The sequence below is a fragment of the Fonsecaea multimorphosa genome (genome assembly GCF_000836435.1).
Source record: "Fonsecaea multimorphosa CBS 102226 unplaced genomic scaffold supercont1.15, whole genome shotgun sequence".
Taxonomy (NCBI): Eukaryota; Fungi; Ascomycota; class Eurotiomycetes; order Chaetothyriales; family Herpotrichiellaceae; genus Fonsecaea; species Fonsecaea multimorphosa.
Window position 1 is genome coordinate 157,963 of NW_015971649.1, and position 17,220 is coordinate 175,182.

Genomic DNA, 17,220 nt, shown 5'->3' on the forward strand with positions numbered 1-17,220 from the left:
TCTTCGTCCTAAATTCCCCCTTTCAGCTTGCAGGACACATGGCCACAAAGCCTGCGAAAGCCATGTTGGTCCCTGGTACATAGAGAGCTGGAGAGGCCGGACGTCTCTTCCGGCCTAGGGTCCAGGACTCCATGCAAGACTTTGTGAGGACATCCGTCAACGTCGCATGTCGACCGTTCTCCGCGGCATGCAATGCCTTGACAGCGAGTGGCCCGCCAATTGTCCCCTCAGCGCCCGTCGTTGGCAACCGAGGTTTCGGAAGCCCTTTCCCGGAGCTTTCAACGACTCCATATCGTCAAGAATTTCCAAATGGAGAAACGGCAAAATGGCAAAACGGCAAACCAGTCTTTGGAGGAGAGTTCGTTCATTCCTAAAGCAAGCCAATTCGGCTTTCGCACAGCCTTTCGCAAGCTGCACGATCGATCACACAGTTCCTGTTGATTCAATTTCTTGCTTTTGCCACGCGTGGGCCTTCGCGGGTCCATGGGGCGGATGGATACCTTTGCGCCCCCTGTGCCCGGGGTCTCGAACTCTGGGGGCCCGCGCAGTCTCCCCAACTTCTCCCGCATCTGATCAACTTCGTGTGTGTTTTTGCCTCCACCTCTGAGACCTTTTCTGGATGCTGAAATTCGAACTTCTATCTAAGGCAATATCCAGCGTTGCGATACTGTTTTTCTCGATTTCTCAGTAGTTGAATTGCAGCAAGCATTCCAACCGCACCAATTAGGCAGGGCGACTCGGCCGTTGGGCGCTCCTCCATGTTCAAGCACCCAATTAGCCAGTGGCTATGCCGGAAACAAAAAATTCATCACGGAGAGGCCGTACAGGTTGGTATGCAAGCCTTCTAGCTCGACAACAATGTTGTCAATAGCTGACTAGTGGTGTTTCGATCAGCCTGACATGTCGACGCCGACATCTGAAATGCGATGAAGAGTTCAAGCCAGACTGCACTCGTTGTCGCCGGAGTGGTCGAGAATGCGTTCCAGATGATCTGCTCACATTTCGAAACAGCCAAAAGGTCGCTGCCAGGGGACAACTTAATACTCCTTCCAGCCCAATCAAGAAGATCCGCGTCCACAGAGATCCACATGATGTCTTTGGTGACGAGCAGAAATGGGTGGACACACCTCCAATAATATCCTTCATCGACGAGACAGCTCATGTGGACGCTGAATATCGACATCATCAACTGCGTTACAAGAGTACCGTTGGCGATTCTTCGATAATTGAAGATCCCGAGCAATCGCCTCAAGACGACGAGGTCGAGGATTTTCCTCCCATAACGACTGAGGATGAGGCCGACGGTCCACGCAAGCAAGACCAAAGCCAGACCCAGTCTGTTCCACCCTCATCATATCTTCAGGAATCTTCCTTTCTCGTCTTAAACAGGCCGCCGACTTCGACTTCACAAGATGGACATGAGCACCTTGTGCATAGCGACAACTCCGACTTTGCTGAAGTCACACGAGTAATCTCTCATCCCTCATACCCGGCGTTCATATCTCCTGTCGTTTCCCACTCCAGCCTCGTGGTGGGATCAGTCGGCAATTTAAGCAGCCATAGCCTTCCGTCCGAAGCGTCACGCCTTCAACTCTACGGTCCTAGAATGCCACTGCCGTTCCAGGATGCTCAGGAAGCCATTCTCTTCCAATATTACATGGAATCACTGGCCGGCCAGCTCGACATTACGGACATGCAACGCCACTTTGCAGTAGATGTGCCAGAGCGTGCCTTGTTCTGTCCTGTGCTGCTCGAGGCATTATTAGCCTTTTCTGCTCGACATCTCAGCCGAACCTCCGAATTCGACCCCGCCGTTGCCGATCACCATCACCAGGCTTGCGTGCGACTTATGATACCGATGCTTGACCAGAAGGAGCTGGTCGCTGATGAGACTCTGTTCGCGGCAACGGTAATTCTCAGAGCCTTTGAAGAAACCAGCGAGTCGAAGATGGGCTCGGAGCCAGAGCGCCACCTGACGGGCACGTCAGTCTTTGCAAATGCTCAACTTGAATTTCAAACTTGGGGAGGCTTGGGACACAATGCTTTCTGGATCTATGTTCGTCAGTGCATCTACATGTCACTCCTGACACAGACTCAGCTCAAGGTTGATCTGAAAGGCTGGGAAGAGCAATTGAGTTTTGACTTGGGTTTCGATGAAACGAATGATTGCACCTGGGCGCAACGCATGATATGGATCGTGGCCGAAGTCGTCAGCTGCTGTTTCGGGAACAACGACGCTGACTGGGAGGGCTTGAAAGCAAAGATTGACATGTGGGATCTGCGCCGGCCCAAGAGTTTCGACCCAATCCTATATCGACCGAGGGATGTGGAAGCAAAGAGATGGTATCCAGAGATACGGCTCGGCCATCCTTGGCATGGTATGTTTCAAACAGGCGTGAAGTGACTAATGAACATTTTAATACTGACGTTAAGCTACAATAGTCACCGGCATGCAGTACTACTATATCGCCCGACTCTTCCTCGCCATCTACAATCCCAGTGCCCCCAAAGTTGGGCTGGGATACCAACGTCTTCGCCGCACTATGGATGAGGAGGTCCTAAAGAATGCAGAGGCAATATGTGGGATATCACTCGCTACCCCACTGGCGGCAGCCAGAATTACGACCTGCACTGCTCTCGTTGCGTGCGGGCCATGGTTCCATGATCGACCTATAGAGCAACAGGAGCTGATATTGCAGCTGTTGAAGAGAGCAGAAGTCGAAAATGCATTGCCCACAGCGAGTCTCGCCCAAGGCCTTAAGGAGGAATGGAATTGGGTGTAATCAACGCTCAGAAGTATACGTCAATGCCAACCCGGTGCAATCTAGCCGTACGGTATTACGGGTTCTGGACGTGGGTCCAGTTCGACCAGCTTGTCTACATATCTTTCGGAATACCGCACCATTCTCCCAAACTACCTGGCCGGTGTGGTGAACAATGTCACTTCTTCTCCTGGTGCTCATACACTTCCTGTGCGATTTCAGACCCAGATCCCGACTCACTCTTGTTCTCAGCCTGAGCATGGTTTGCGACCTCAATATCTTGTCGTCTGTCGGCCAGACGGCCAGACTTGCTGAGGACTCCACCCGTGATCCCACCTGCCTCAAAGAGGTGGTCCACGTCTTCAAGCCGCATGTTTGCAGTTTCCGGGAAGAAAAAGTAAACGGTCGGGACGATAATCACCAGATTCAGCGCGGCGAAGAGAATGTAGGTACCCCAATGGATGTTTTGAACCGCAATCTGCAGAAATTCACCAGTCAGTATTGATATAAGCTGAAGATGGGAGTACTTACTGGTGTGATTTGGACGACCATGAACTCGATGATCCATGCTCCAACACTAGCCAACGCAGCGCCTTTAGCTCTGACTCTCAAGGTGCACACTTCAGCCGGCAGAATGAATGGAATCGGCAGCCAGCCAAATGCATAGAAGGTGTTGTAGAGAGCAATCATGACCGCCCCTGCAATGCCGGCGGGAGATGAGCCTTGCCATGTCGTAATGGCGAGAATCACCATCGTGATGATTTCACCAGCGCTGGAAACGAACATGAGTGTTCGGCGGTTGAATTTGTCGACCAGCCAGATTTGGACGAGAGAGGCAAGGAAGTATTCGGTCGTGATGATGCCGCTGATCAACAGCGCAAGTTCGCGAGACATGCCGATGGATTCAACCAAGACTTTGGGGAGATAATAGGTAATCACACACTGAAGATTCGGTCAGTATGGAGTGTTTTGTAGGGTCATGAAGTGTCAAGCGACTTACAATACCACCCAGCTGCTGGAACGCATTGCTGGCAAAGCTGATGCACATTCTTCGGAAGTTCTGCAGCTTGCCACCTTGAAGCAGCTCCTTGAACTGGAAGGGGCCGCCCTCTGACTCGAGCGCGAGGGCATTCAAAATATCCTGGGAGAGCTCGCGGACGCGAGGGTCGTTGGTAGAGGCACCTTTGCCTACCAGCCGCGCTGTCACTTCCTCGGCCTCGTCGTGTTTGCCCTGCGCGTGAAGGAACCGAGGCGTTTCTGGGGCAAACAGAAGCAAAATCAGGATGATGACTATGAAGATGATTTGGAAGCCGACTGGGAATCTCCACTGGGCTGGACCAGACACCTTGGCAAAGCCATAATCCATCCAGTATGCTACCAAAATGCCGAAGATGATGATACACGAGTCCACGGCAATCAAAGCTCCCCTCGACTTAGCGGTTGAGGTTTCTGCCTGATATACAGGGACAGTGGAGGTGTTTGCACCATTTCCAAATCCAGTGATGACTCGAGCGGCGTACATCATTCCACGGTTGACCGAAGCGGTCTGCAGAATGGCACCAATGAGCATGATGATCGTTGCCCAGACGATGGACTTCTTGCGGCCCAGTTTGTCACCGAACAAGAATATGACGATGGACCCGCCGACGTTGCCCAACTGGTAGACGGAGACAATGAGTCCCTGGGTGTTTGCATCGGGGTGATTGAAGTCTTTGCCGAACTGATTGTCCGCGCCGATGAGGCCTGAGAGGACTCCCTGGTCATAACCGAAAAGGCAGAAAGCTGTCGAGCAGATGGCAGTAATGATGGCGGTCAACGTTCTTCCCGAGGGTTTGTACATGGTGAATGAAATGATTCAGTAACAACCACTCTGAACAAGATAGAGGGCAGGCAACCAGTGCGCAATATGAGTAGTGTGTGGTTCCGACGACTGGTGATGAAGCCAAAGCGACCCAGCAAAGGAGATGTCCTTCTTTATAGAAATGCATGATGTGCCCGGAATCATCAAGGTTCGCGCGAATATCGGCCTAGATTTCCTGTTCCCCACGGGGTACAGTGTACCTTGACATGGCCATTTGCAACATGGTCCTACCGAGAACGTGGCACGCTGCCATCGCGAGCCCACAGGGATGGGAAAAACTCTCGGCGTATCTGGTGGGACGCGTTGCCGACCAGCATCTCCGACATACGAAGCACCACATGCCCTTTTCTATGGTTGTTCCGGTGGAGTGGCGGAATATGTGAGAGGCGAGTGGGACAGAAGATGGGTCCAGATATCAGGGAAGCATAAATTGCGCTACACTTCCGAAGATGGAAATTCATGACGAGGCGGGAGAAGGAAAGTTGATCGCATAGTGTCGAACCCCTCAAAGTTGGCTATGCCACTATCCAACTCACCATCACTTTCACGCGACGATCGTCTTCCCCAGCTTCATCGTCGCGACTTTCCCTCTCATGAGACTAAACTCCAGCATCTCCATGTTTGCCCCAGGATTGACCTTCGCTCGGCGCCGCGGACATTGAGAATGATTGGCACAATGTCTACGGAGAGACTCAAGAAAGATCTCGATGGTGCTGAAATGTCGGGATGGCCACCATGATATTCTGCCCTGATCGATAACTTTTTGCTACCTCGCCCTCAGTGTCCTTGCAGCTTTACATTTGATTCTCTCCTCTCTCTCGAGGCAAATTGAAGTTCATCTCTTAGGGTTTTTGTTTCCGCCATGGACACGTCCTTGCAAAAACATCCTTTCCAGCTTGCCCTGCAGGACATGTCGCGGACATTGCTGGCAGTAAGGGCTGGGGACTGGATAGTTATACTGGTGTTGCTCTGGGCGTTCTGCTTTCGTCTTGGAGACGGGAAGCTCTGGGGCCGGCCAGATCCGAATCAGTACAAATGGTATGAAGCGCCTCAGAAAACGGGCGACTTGAAAGTCAAGCCAAAGCAGACCAGAAATATCGGCGAGAGATTGCAGCAGGTCGGGTATGACATTGCGATACTCTGGGGGTCTCAATCTGGCGTCTCTGAAGCCTTTGCGGAACGACTGGCACGACAATGGCAGTCACGATTTGCGCTCAAGACTCTGGTGGCTGATCTCGATGACTACGACGCTTCTTCTTTGTCAAAGTTCCCGGCTGGCAAGCTGTGTGTCTTCCTGTGTTCGACATATGGAGAGGGAGATCCTCCGGACAATGCTGTGAGTTTCTGCGCAGCACTCGAGAAAATGAGGAAGAGCGGAACTCGCGTCGACGGCTTGCGTTACCTGGCGCTCGGTATGGGCAATAAGAACTACAAGTACTATAACCAGGTTATTGTGGTGGGTACTGACCCGATCACTGACATGGCACGAGGCTGATAATTTCTAAATCTACAGGACCTTGACCGCACGCTTACTGAACTTGGAGGTCTTCGTATCGGTCCTCTGGGACGAGCGGACGAAAGCCAGGGCATGACCGAAGAAGATTTCATCGAATGGCAAGAGAATTTACTTCAGGATCTCGGCCAGAGCATTCAACTGAACGAGCGACCAATCACCTACGAGCCGACTTTGAATGTGCTCGATGTCTGCGTTGACGAAGAGAGCCTCTGGATGGGCGAACCAAGCGAGGCTGCGCTGCTGAACATGACAAAAAAGGTGGCCTACAACTCTAAGAATCCCTACCCAGCACCCATCGCGGCTTCTAGAACGCTATCTCCACATCCAGATCGAGTCTGTGTGCACATGGAGGTCAGCATCGCTGACGCGCCCGCGCTTCGATACCAGACAGGCGATCATTTGGCCGTCTGGCCGATTAATCCTGAATATGAGGTCGACCGGCTGCTTCGTGTCTTGGGCCTGGACGCTCCGAACAAACGGAGGCAGCCGATCATGATCGACCACTCCAAGGACGTAACTTCGAGGCCAAATCTGCCTTCCCCGACCACGAGAGAGGCCCTTCTCAAGTACTACCTGGAGATTTGCGCACTCGCATCACGAGACTTGCTCGTTCTGATGTCCCTGTATGCACCAACAGAGGCTGCGAAAGCAAAGCTTCTGAGGCTGGGCACTGACAAGACTGCATTCCGGACTGAGGTGGCCTGGAGATACGCCTCAATCGGTCGCGTCATGGAAATGGTCGCGCCTGATCAGGTTTGGTCTCAGGTGCCATTCTCCCTCCTGATCGAGTCCTTCAACCGCATCCAGCCACGATATTACTCCATCTCGAGCTCGCCGCTCGTTCAACCAAGACAGCCTACAATCACCATGGCGGTGAACAACCGACCGATCTTGTCACAGGACCATACGAAAAATGAGGAGGATGGGTTTCTGGGCCTGGCAACCAACTTTCTCTTGGCCCATGACCGAAAGATGGCGGTCAAGGAGACGACGCAAGAAGACCAGAATGTTGTCCCATGGTCGCAGTCGCAGTCATACGGCTCCGTACCCAGCTACGATCTAGATGGTCCCAGAAACAAGCTCAGCGGCGGCCGGATCTACATGCATATCAGAAAGTCGACCTTCAAGCTACCCTTGAACCCGGCCATCCCCATCATCATGGTCGCAGCCGGTACAGGCATTGCTCCGTTCCGCGGCTTTGTCCAGGAACGGGCCCGACTCGCGGAGCTCGGCAAATCGATTGGCAAAATGTTGCTCTTCTTCGGCTGTCGCGACGATGGCCACGATTACTTGTACAAGAACGAATGGGAGGAGCGACGGGCCAAGCTCGGCGGTGACAGCTTCGTCATGGTTCCGTGCTTCTCCAGGCTTCGGGGCCAGAAAAAGATGTACGTCCAGGACGGGCTGGCTGAACACAGACAGCTCGTGTTGGACATGATTGACAACGGCGCAGCGTTCTACATCTGTGGCGCTGCGACCATGGCGAGAGAAGTGAGAGCTCGGCTTAACCAAGTCGTGGCCGAAAGCAGGCAGCAGAGTGTGGAGGAGGCGGATGCTTGGGTGAGCGCTAAGATGGGAAAGGCCGGGCTCTATCATGAGGATGTATGGGGTTAGAGATGTAATAGGTCCTTTTTGGTAATTCGAGAAGATATCGGTCATCAAAGCGCCGTTTATTCTGCAGCTCTGACAAGACCTCGGACAGTCCCACTTGTCCCTGTGTTGGCAGATCTAGAATATGAGAAGTGAAAAAGGTCATCCGATTTATATATAACATTTTCACCGACAGCTATCTAATCATCACAAGCATCAAAGCTACAAATGCCAGCACACCCCTCATAACACATCAAAAACAACTATTCAGAGCTGCTTCAAACTTTGGGCTTTCCTCCTTCGAATCTTCATCATCATAGGTCCCGGATGCGCATTCACGGTATCCTTTGTCTCGAGCTCGAAATCGGGCTTCTCGAATTCGAACTCATAGCGCCGCATCAGCGTCGAGATGACAACGAGGAGCTCCAAATACGAAACGTTCCGGCCAACTGCAAAGCAGGAGTGGTTTAGCGAGATCCGGTCGTTCACGGCAAAAGATGGAAAAGGAAAAAAGGGGAGATTTTGGGTGAAACTTACTGCAACCACGTCCGCCGGCTGAGAAAGGAATAAAGACTTGCTGCAGATCCGCGGCGTCATCCTCCAGCCACCGTTCCGGCTTGTACGTCCAGGGGTCTGAAAACAAATCCGGGTCGTGGTGGAGGGAGTAGGTCGGCACCGAGACGGTCGTGTTGCCGGCGATCCACTCGCCAGCGATCATCATGCCCTCGGGAGGTGTGACGCGCGGCAACCCGCCACGAAGGGGAGGTCTCATTCGCATGGCCTCGTCCACGCAGGCGCGCAGGTACGGCAGGTTCTTGACTTCGTCGAAAGCACAGACGCCGGCGGGGTGTTCGTCGGAGTCATCATCACCCAGGGGCCCCAGGGCGTCGTCGAGCTCCTTGCGCAGCTTCTCGGCGGTGCGTGGCCATTTGGTCAAGAGGAATATGGTGCCCGTGAGGACGATCGAGGTCGTGTCCGAGCCGGCGTTGAGGAGCAGGCCGCACTCGGCGACCATCTCGCCGATCTCGAGGCCCAGGGGCTCGCCGTTGCGGTCCCAGAGCAGGGCGTGGAAGAAGTCGTTGAGCTCGACGCCTTCCTTCTTCTCCTTCTCCTTCTCCAGCCGGGTGCGCACCATGTGCAGCACGATGGCCGTGAAGTCCGCGCCTCCCCTCCAGCCCTCGTGCCACCAGGTCAGCCTCTTGAGCAAGCCGAAGTAGTCGGCGCTCCACCCCATGGTCGAGCCGATGCGGAGCGAATTGCGCAGCGCATCCGCCGGCTTGGTCCAGTACTTTGTCCCGTCGAGCTTCTGCGCCTGCATCATGTCGTCGCCGCGCTCCACGCAGCCGAGGTTCTGGCTGAAGACGAGGTCGCCCGTGAGGTCGAAGAGGAGCATGTTGATGTACCAGCGCACGTTGACGGTTTCTGCTTCCTCGACGGCCCGGTCGAACCGGACGAGCAGCCGCTGGATGTCCTCGACCACGAGGTGCTCCATGTCCGCGATGCGTTTCTGCGCAAACGCCGCCGCCAGCCGCTTCCGCTTCTCGCTGTGCATGTGTCGGTCCGTCACGTCCAGACTGCTCTCGTGCGTCCCCGTGAAGGAAATGTAGAACTTGTCCTTCTGCGCCGCCGTCCCGTGCCCGTATATGTCCCTGGTGGCTTGTCGGCCGACAAACGAGATGTGGTTTGGCCCGACCCGGACGATCTTCCCCAGCCGCTCATGCGCGGCGTGAGTCGACAGCGCGCGGTTGTGGTTGTATTGTTGATACATCATCCACAGGTTGGAGAATCCTGCGATCCCCGGCGCTGGGAACCGCCGTAGTTGCTTGGGGTCGTGGAAATAGCAAACCACCGGGTACACTACAGCGGCCACGATCAGGAGGATCACCGTCGTTTCCCATAACGGGAAGAAATCAAAGATAATGTTGTGAGCATGTGTTGAGTCGGTCATGGTGTGGACTTTGCGGTGGCCAGGTTACCTACAGAAAGGAAGGCTTGCAGTCCTCCACGGCCGGGTCGAGATGACTCTCTGCATTTATTCAGGACAGTAAAGTGCTCGAGAGACCATTCCGCATGCGTGGGGTTCTCGCTCGCATCTGGATCTGGGGATAGCGCTTCTCCCCATTGCCCCAGACAATGCTCTAAGGATCATAACACGATGGCTGAAGAAGGAAGAACTCGTCGAAAGTGAGGTTTACGAAATCAACTTGCACATGTTTCCGCGGATCGGCCATAGCCATGAGTATACATAATCGGCGGATCTTTGGGTCTCGGACCTTTATACCGGATGCGGCATTTGGTCATTGCCGAGTACGAGATAGGAAATCTGCGACGAAGCGGAGGTCGACAAAAGGCCAGATGTTTTCCAATGTCGGCCATATGAAGTATCAAGAGTAGTCGCGTAATATTTCCTACTCGAGGTGGTGGGAGATACAGAGGCGAAACTCTAGAATGGTCTATGTCGTTCAAGGATTGATCTCTGAGTCCTCGTTGTGGATACGCGAAGTTGCATACTCCCGCGCCAGCGTCGTGCGAGTGGGGCGGACCATGGAAAGGGACCAGACCCGAAGAAAATAGATAGGATGGTTCGTGGTAATAATCCCAAATTAAAATCAAAACACAAAAAGAATCAAAGAGCAAGACCATTTGGCCTAATCAGCTTTCAGGTCTCATTTACATGCCCTCGTGCAGCGCCGCTTGTATAGAGCAAACAGCAACTCTCTTGAACAAAACTACCGCCATTGTGGAGCGAATAGCTTTATGACAGAATGAAAGCAGTGTGTGCTGCGGCTCTGCGGCGTCCCAGCCAACTTTCGCACGGCCAGCAACTTCTCCAATCATGCCGTGTTCGACGGCTTCATACCTCAAGAAGTTGCCGTCTAGCATCAGTGACACCTCCGCCCAAAGGCTCTCACCTGCCTCCGACGATGCGAGCCTGTCAAATTGTGAAATATAACTCACCCCACGAGCTTCGAACCATTCCAACCCCATCTTCCTCCTCACTGCGTGAGCACGAGCTTCTCTTAAAAGTGGCTGCGGCATCACTGTGCCACTCAGATCTGGAGTATGTCAAAGGCCACTTGGATTGCACTCTGCCGGTAACAGCTTCACACGAAGGAACAGGTACTGTCATCGCGGTCGGCAGTGGCGTGAGCAGATTTCGGGTCGGAGATCGTGTAATGGCAGGCCAGACATTCGGACGGTGTGGCGAGTGTGAAATCTGCAAGGGCCCGGAAAGCTACCGACACTACTGTCCGCATCGAGAGACAATGATGAGTGTGCAGCGTAATGGTGCCTTTCAAGAATATCTGGTCGTCGACTCAAGAGAGGCGTCAAGGATTCCCGACGAAATGGCATTTGAAACAGCAGCGCCGTTGGCTTGCGCCGGTATCACTGTGTGGAGAGGCATCCTGCAGGCAGAGCTCAGACCGGGTCAATGGCTCGGAATCGTCGGTTCAGGAGGCGGCTTGGGACATCTGGGCATTCAGTTTGCAAAAGCAAGAGGCCTGGAGGTTATTGGTGTTGACGCTAGGGACGAGGGTATTGCTCTCTCGAGAGAGGCCGGTGCAGATGTCGTGCTGGACGCGCGCTTGGGTAAGGAGCATATTGCGAGACAGGCTTTCGAAGTCACCGGCGGGAAAGGCGTGGATGCGACCTTGAACGTTAGCGATGCAAAGCTAGCAGCAGCAACTGCTTGCGCAATCACAAAGAATCACGGAACCATGGTACAGATTGCTTTGGTGGGTTGACAAGAAATCGAATCGATTGTCGCTGTGTTCAAATGGGCGCTGGGCTAACAGCTGAAGCAGCCTCCTGAGGTGTCGATACCATTTTCCGAATACATCTTCAGAGATATACGCGTGAAGGGATCGTTTCTCTGCTCGCAGAAAGAAGCCGAGGATATGCTCCGGTGCGTGGTCGAGCATAACATCAAGATTGAGAAGAACATTTTTCACGGATTGGAACAAGTCCCAACAGCGGTAGAGATGTTGAAGACTGGTGGATACAGAGGGAAGGGTGTCATAATTGTGGACGGAAGTCTCTGAGGGTAGGCCAGGGAGCTGCGACAGGCTTCTCAGCACACGCCCAGCACCCTGTCCACAGGTGCTTTTCCATGGTGCGCCATCAGCAACAGCCTTTGGAAAGTATCAGCTCCTGGATCAAATGGAGCTCGGGCAAAACTAGACGCGAATTCGTGGAAGGCAGCCAAATTCGTCGCTCCGTGGTTCCCAGAGCCATGTGTCTCCGTACACAGATCCAAGAGCGCTTCCCATTCTCCTTCGGATCCAGCAGTCCACATACCAGGGCGAATATCGAACGGCAGTGCTTGAATGAACAGCTCATGATAGCAATATCCTCGCGCCCAGCCATGATATACGCCTTGTATAAGACAGCTCATCAGTACTGCTCGTCGCACGCTTTCTGCCAAGATCCAAGCTTCCCATCGAGAGAGGTTTGACGGTATCATACTGGGCGCGTCCTTGACCAACTTCATCGCTAACCTTCTTGTATAGCCAAGAAGTTTCTCCTTGTGTTGAGGAATGGTCTGTTCATTGGAGAGAAGGAGCCGCGTCAGGTGGGCGAGGAGAATTTGAAAGGCTTGTAAGATGTCGGACAGTGGCTCGCGAGAATTGTAAAGTGCGCATAGCAGGTCACAAAGCCTAGTACACTGCGTTGTATCACTGTAAATAGTCTTTCGACTTTGAACGTCGAAGTCTGGCCCGAGAAGTGCTGGCCGAGGCCGAGGCTTCCTTTGGGGGTGTATGTATGCGGCCGATTGACTGAAGGCCACCGAATCGGCCATGTCCAGCAATTCATGGGCCAAGTATCCGACGGTAAAGAAGTCGGCAGAGATAGGAACCTTGGAGATTACAGGGTATTGAGTGGTTGGGTTCTGGTAACACTCGACAGCGACCCTTTCAGGATCCATGTGCAGAGATGAAACATAACGAAGGAACTTGGCATTGTGCGAGAGGTCGCCATCGTCATCGGCCGTGGATCCTTTGAGGCTGGTACTGGTCCTTGAAGACCTACCCACCAAGGGCTCGAGGTCGTAGACACAGTCGATCTGCCGGGTCTGGCACCGCTGACATTGAGGCAGTTGCACGATGCATCGCCGTTTGGCAGCGGTGCAGGCTCGACAGGCTTTACGTAGGATCCTGGTCATTTGGGTAGGGGCCGGAGCAGAGGGATACGTTTTTACAATGGAATATTGAAATGGTCACTGGGGTTGGAAAGGATGAGGAACAGATGGCATCGAAGAGACTTATCCTTACGCCAAGACCCTACATTGACCTTGATCCTGCCTCCAGTGATGCATCCTCCTCGCCTCCTCGCCTCCACAAACTCCGCATCTTGTCCTGCGTCTCACCATCACCGCCACCCACGACGAATACCCACTGCTAATCCCTTAAACTCAGTCGAGTTTAGCTCCCACCACATCATGTCTCGTACTGTATGAATACAAACACGATATCGAAGGATCGCGGTCCAAACGTCCTCCGCCATGAGAGCACGACAGCGACAGTCTCCAGCCACCCGCAGGCAGCCTCATACAATCTTGCAGTCGTGTTCCTGCAACAGCGCAGTCAGGTACTACTGATGAGCTCTCCACCTTTGCTGACCGCAAATGGTTTAGTCCCCCTCTTGAATAATGGTAATATCTCAACTGCTGCTCGTCAAGAACCACTTCGAGGTAGTTGCTTGCCCAATGTCCCGAAGCCTATCTCCGCTAATACCACTGTCAACGCGGGCGAGCTCGTGGAGGTGCACTGGTATAAAAGGCGGAGTCAGTCACTTAAGACAAGATGGCTTTTGTCCAGCTCCACCGTCACCAGCAAGCCGACACTGACTCCAACGATGGCTCGAATGACTCGGAATTCGGCCTTGAGCGCCTTCATACGCCTATGTCTTCGGGGTAAATACTGGCCTCAGCCTCCCAGCGATCTCGAAAAGGGTGGAAGAAGCTCGGTTGAGGCGACGCGCCAGGCTGATGAGAAAGAGACACCGATTCACCTTGTGGGTTGGGACGGCCCGGACGACGTCGAAAACCCACTCAACTTTTCTGTCGTGAAGAAGAGTGTAATCACGGCACTAACTTGTGTCTACACTTGGGCCATCTATGTCGGCTCTTCGATATACACGTCCAGTCAGCCTGGTATTGAGCATCACTTTGGCGTGGACAATTTCCAATCGACCCTGGGTCTCGCCCTCTACGTCCTGGCATACGGTCTGGGAGCTCTCTTGTTCTCGCCGCTCTCCGAGGTGCCATCGATCGGACGCAATCCCCCCTATGCCATTTCTGGGGCCTTGTTTGTCATCTTGTGCATCCCAACGTCACTTGTTGACAACTATGCGGGGCTCATGATTCTCCGATTCTTGCTGGGCTTCATGGGATCCCCTTGCCTGGCCACCGCTGGGGCAACACTGGGCGATATCTGGGGTCCGATTAAATTCCCATATTTCATCGGGCTCTGGGCGTGTACGACCTCATGCGGACCGGCTTTGGGACCGATGTTGTCGTCCTTTGCTGTCGAGTCTCTCGGTTGGAGATTCTCCAGTTGGGAGCTCCTCATCATTTCAGGCTCCGTCTTCGCCGTGTTCGTCGCCTTGGTTCCCGAGACGGCTGCGCCAACCATCCTGTATTACCGAGCGAAGCGACTCAGAGAATTAACGGGTGATAAAAGGTTCATGTCAGAAGAAGAGATCAAACAAGCGGATCTCACAGCTGGTCAACGCTTCTGGAATTCTATCATCAAGCCTTGGGAAGTCACCATCAAAGACCCGGCGCTGTTGTTCATGACCTTGTACATGGGATTCATCTATGCAATTGTCTACTCTTTCTTCGAGGTGCGCCACTAGTACTCCATGCCTTGCTCTCCACCTTTTCCAGCGTTGCTGCTCAACTCTGGTCCTAACTCTGCTCAGTCATTGCCCCTCGTCTATCCGCCAATGTACGGGTTCTCACCAACTTCCACATCCCTCATATGGCTAGCAGTCATCCCTGCCGCAGGGATTGGCTTTCCACTCCACTGCTTCTGGCTGACCAAACGTATCGAGCCCAAGATCCTGAACCAAACGTTTGGCGATCTGGAGGATTTTCTCGAAACCGGGGTCGTCGCCAGCCTGTTGATGCCAGCATCGTTATTCATGTTTGGTGAGTTTGCGTTATCCTACTCTGAGTTGTCTCCCATACCAATTTCTTCGATCGAGATTTTGAGAGTAGGGATGCTGATTGCGACTTTCATATGTGGCGGTGATGTAGCATGGACGGCTAGACCCTCTGTCCACTGGATGGTTCCCACCATTGCCATCTTTCTCTACATGGTCGCGCAGTATTTCCTGTCGAACTCGGTCTTTCTCTACATTCCGGCCATCTATCCGCGCTATGCAGCGAGCATCCTTGCGGCCAACAGTGTAGCGAGGGCGCTTCTGGCCTTCGTCGCGGTGCTGGTGGGACGACCGATGTTTAAGGGCATTGGCATTGATGGGGGTGTGAGCTTGTTGGGAGGTCTTACGACGGTTTGTGCTGCCCTACTAGCTGGGTTGTATTGGAGCTGGGGGAAGAAATTGAGGGCCAGAAGTCGTTTTGCTGCGTGATTAGCTGATACTGATCCTCGTATTACATTTTGGGGTAGACGCCTAGTGCTGGTAGCGCCAGGATCAGACATTAGAATTAGCCCAATAGATGATACACTAGATAGTACAACCATGAAATAGTAGCTCGAGAAGGTAGATTTTCAAAAAAAGCCGAACGGTACAGGATCCTGTCTACGGAGGAGAATGCGGCGAAAATGCGAAGGAAATTGAAGACTATCCGCAACTCACCTCAGGTTGATGCCTCCCACTCAGCAGCTATAGCTTACTAGTATCTCCGAGGGCATTGGCAGATCATCGTCTTCTTGTTACTCTTCTTCCTTCTCATCGTCGTCACTGGGCCCCTCGGCGCTCATTAGACGCATCTCAGCTACATCAAACGCCCGCCAGTACATGTCTCCCGGATCAGAATCATGAGGGATCTTCTCAATTTCCTCCAGTTTCGCCCCAACGCAAGCCGCGTTAGGGGTCCTGATATCCTCCTCCATGATTCAGATATTCCCGGTCAACGTAGGGCCTTTCTTTTGTATTTCATTGAGCAGTTTCGTTGGGGAACGAGGCGGGTTGGGTAGGAATCTCGCGATCACGTCAACTTCGGAAGCCCACGCACCCCTGCCTGACTTGCTAGAATCTGTCCACGGATTCCTTGACTAGATTGACTTTCATGGCCAATGCTAGTCACTTGTGATGCCCCAAAGGTAAACCATAATTGGGCCAAAACAGGACTGAAATTGCGCTGCCGAGATTGAGCGACTAAGCTCTCACCAGTTCTAACGCCATGAGCGCTGGAATTGCATTTTGGCATGATCCGACGACATCACCCTTCATTCGCAACTGTGAGGGATCTTGCTTCAGCGCGCAAGACTTGCTTTCCACGGTGCCTTTTTGAGAGAATGTTCAGCGCCGTTTCCAAAGTCTTGGGCCGCGGGTCGGAGATGTCTCATGGAGCTCATTTCTTTCAGTCTGAGCAACAGATGCCAACCTCACCTCATTTCGAACTCGGCCAGATGATGCACAGGACTCGATCCCTTTAGTCCACCGCTGAAGCGACGCCAGCGAGAGCCTCCGTCTTTCGGCACTCGATCTCCATCTTCAAAAGCTAGGAGGAAAGGGCAAAAGGAACATACTGATCTTGCCCACGAATGAGCGCTTCCCTTTCGTATCAGCGATCCCCAGCTCTGGAAGATCAGCTATACTCTCGCCAATTGATGCAACCGGTTCTCGCCAACGTTTTCGGACATCTTTAGCAATCCTGTTGTTTTCAGCGTGGCTCCAACCACTAACCAAACCTCTGCCTTCCTCCAAACAAAGGTTTCGATGCATTTCCCGCTTATTAAAGCCTTGAAGAGGCTTTTCGGGAGATCCAATCCTGAGACGAAGCCCGTTGGCACAATGTGGAAAGATTGGATCGTATTTATCGGGGACTACCAGCGTGTCCCACCCGTCATCTGTATGTGTGAGGTGCTCCCTACCTCGCTTACCTATCCAAACCTCCATTGGCTGGTCGCCCTGGCCTTGGACTTTGCTCGACAGAAATCCACCACCGTGAGAGGGGTTTGCCAAACTTTATGGACGAAGCTCACCGCATTGTTCTTTTGTTGGAAAAGAGAAGTCGCCGTTTCATACTAGTACTTTCCACATGCCCCTCGTCACTATGACTGTGGGTCTATAAGAGGAGCCCCGATCAGCACTACACAGCTTCGGCCTTCATTCTCCGATCTCCATAGACCCGAAGCTGGGGACCCGGGGACCCCAGAAAATGCATCGCACCCTTCGCACCCTGCTTTCTCCAGATCATATGATGAAGGCCCACGGAACTTGTTTGTTGCTGAGCTCTAGTCCCCCTTCCCCTCCCCCTCCCCCACGTACCAAGCCTTTCTGGGCACCACCCAGTTGTC

General features: G+C 53.2%; 7 protein-coding genes across 7 annotated transcripts; 4 read left to right on the forward strand and 3 right to left on the reverse strand.

The window, feature by feature from the left end:
• Positions 1-787: 787 nt before the first annotated feature.
• Z520_07425 (uncharacterized protein) lies at positions 788-2,783 on the forward strand (the record flags this gene model as incomplete). Its single annotated transcript, XM_016777923.1, has 3 exons — positions 788-831; positions 895-2,378; positions 2,443-2,783. 3 exons carry the CDS (start codon positions 788-790, stop codon positions 2,781-2,783), a joined length of 1,869 nt encoding a protein of 622 aa, XP_016630829.1.
• Positions 2,784-2,940: 157 nt separating this feature from the next.
• On the reverse strand, positions 2,941-4,602 carry Z520_07426 (uncharacterized protein; the record flags this gene model as incomplete). The annotated part of the gene is made up of 3 exons (XM_016777924.1): positions 2,941-3,240; positions 3,294-3,704; positions 3,763-4,602. The coding sequence occupies 3 exons, from the start codon at positions 4,600-4,602 to the stop codon at positions 2,941-2,943; spliced, it is 1,551 nt and encodes a 516-aa protein (XP_016630830.1).
• Positions 4,603-5,485: 883 nt separating this feature from the next.
• On the forward strand, positions 5,486-7,753 carry Z520_07427 (uncharacterized protein; the record flags this gene model as incomplete). Its single annotated transcript, XM_016777925.1, has 2 exons — positions 5,486-6,079; positions 6,137-7,753. 2 exons carry the CDS (start codon positions 5,486-5,488, stop codon positions 7,751-7,753), a joined length of 2,211 nt encoding a protein of 736 aa, XP_016630831.1.
• A 243-nt stretch (positions 7,754-7,996) lies between these two features.
• Z520_07428 (uncharacterized protein) lies at positions 7,997-9,677 on the reverse strand (the record flags this gene model as incomplete). Its single annotated transcript, XM_016777926.1, has 2 exons — positions 7,997-8,178; positions 8,267-9,677. 2 exons carry the CDS (start codon positions 9,675-9,677, stop codon positions 7,997-7,999), a joined length of 1,593 nt encoding a protein of 530 aa, XP_016630832.1.
• Positions 9,678-10,905: 1,228 nt separating this feature from the next.
• Positions 10,906-11,772, forward strand: Z520_07429 (uncharacterized protein; the record flags this gene model as incomplete). The annotated part of the gene is made up of 2 exons (XM_016777927.1): positions 10,906-11,466; positions 11,536-11,772. 2 exons carry the CDS (start codon positions 10,906-10,908, stop codon positions 11,770-11,772), a joined length of 798 nt encoding a protein of 265 aa, XP_016630833.1.
• Positions 11,773-11,801: 29 nt separating this feature from the next.
• Z520_07430 (uncharacterized protein) lies at positions 11,802-12,893 on the reverse strand (the record flags this gene model as incomplete). Its single annotated transcript, XM_016777928.1, has 1 exon — positions 11,802-12,893. One exon carries the CDS (start codon positions 12,891-12,893, stop codon positions 11,802-11,804), a length of 1,092 nt encoding a protein of 363 aa, XP_016630834.1.
• A 692-nt stretch (positions 12,894-13,585) lies between these two features.
• Z520_07431 (uncharacterized protein) lies at positions 13,586-15,325 on the forward strand (the record flags this gene model as incomplete). The annotated part of the gene is made up of 2 exons (XM_016777929.1): positions 13,586-14,575; positions 14,654-15,325. The coding sequence occupies 2 exons, from the start codon at positions 13,586-13,588 to the stop codon at positions 15,323-15,325; spliced, it is 1,662 nt and encodes a 553-aa protein (XP_016630835.1).
• Between the last annotated feature and the right edge of the window lie 1,895 nt (positions 15,326-17,220).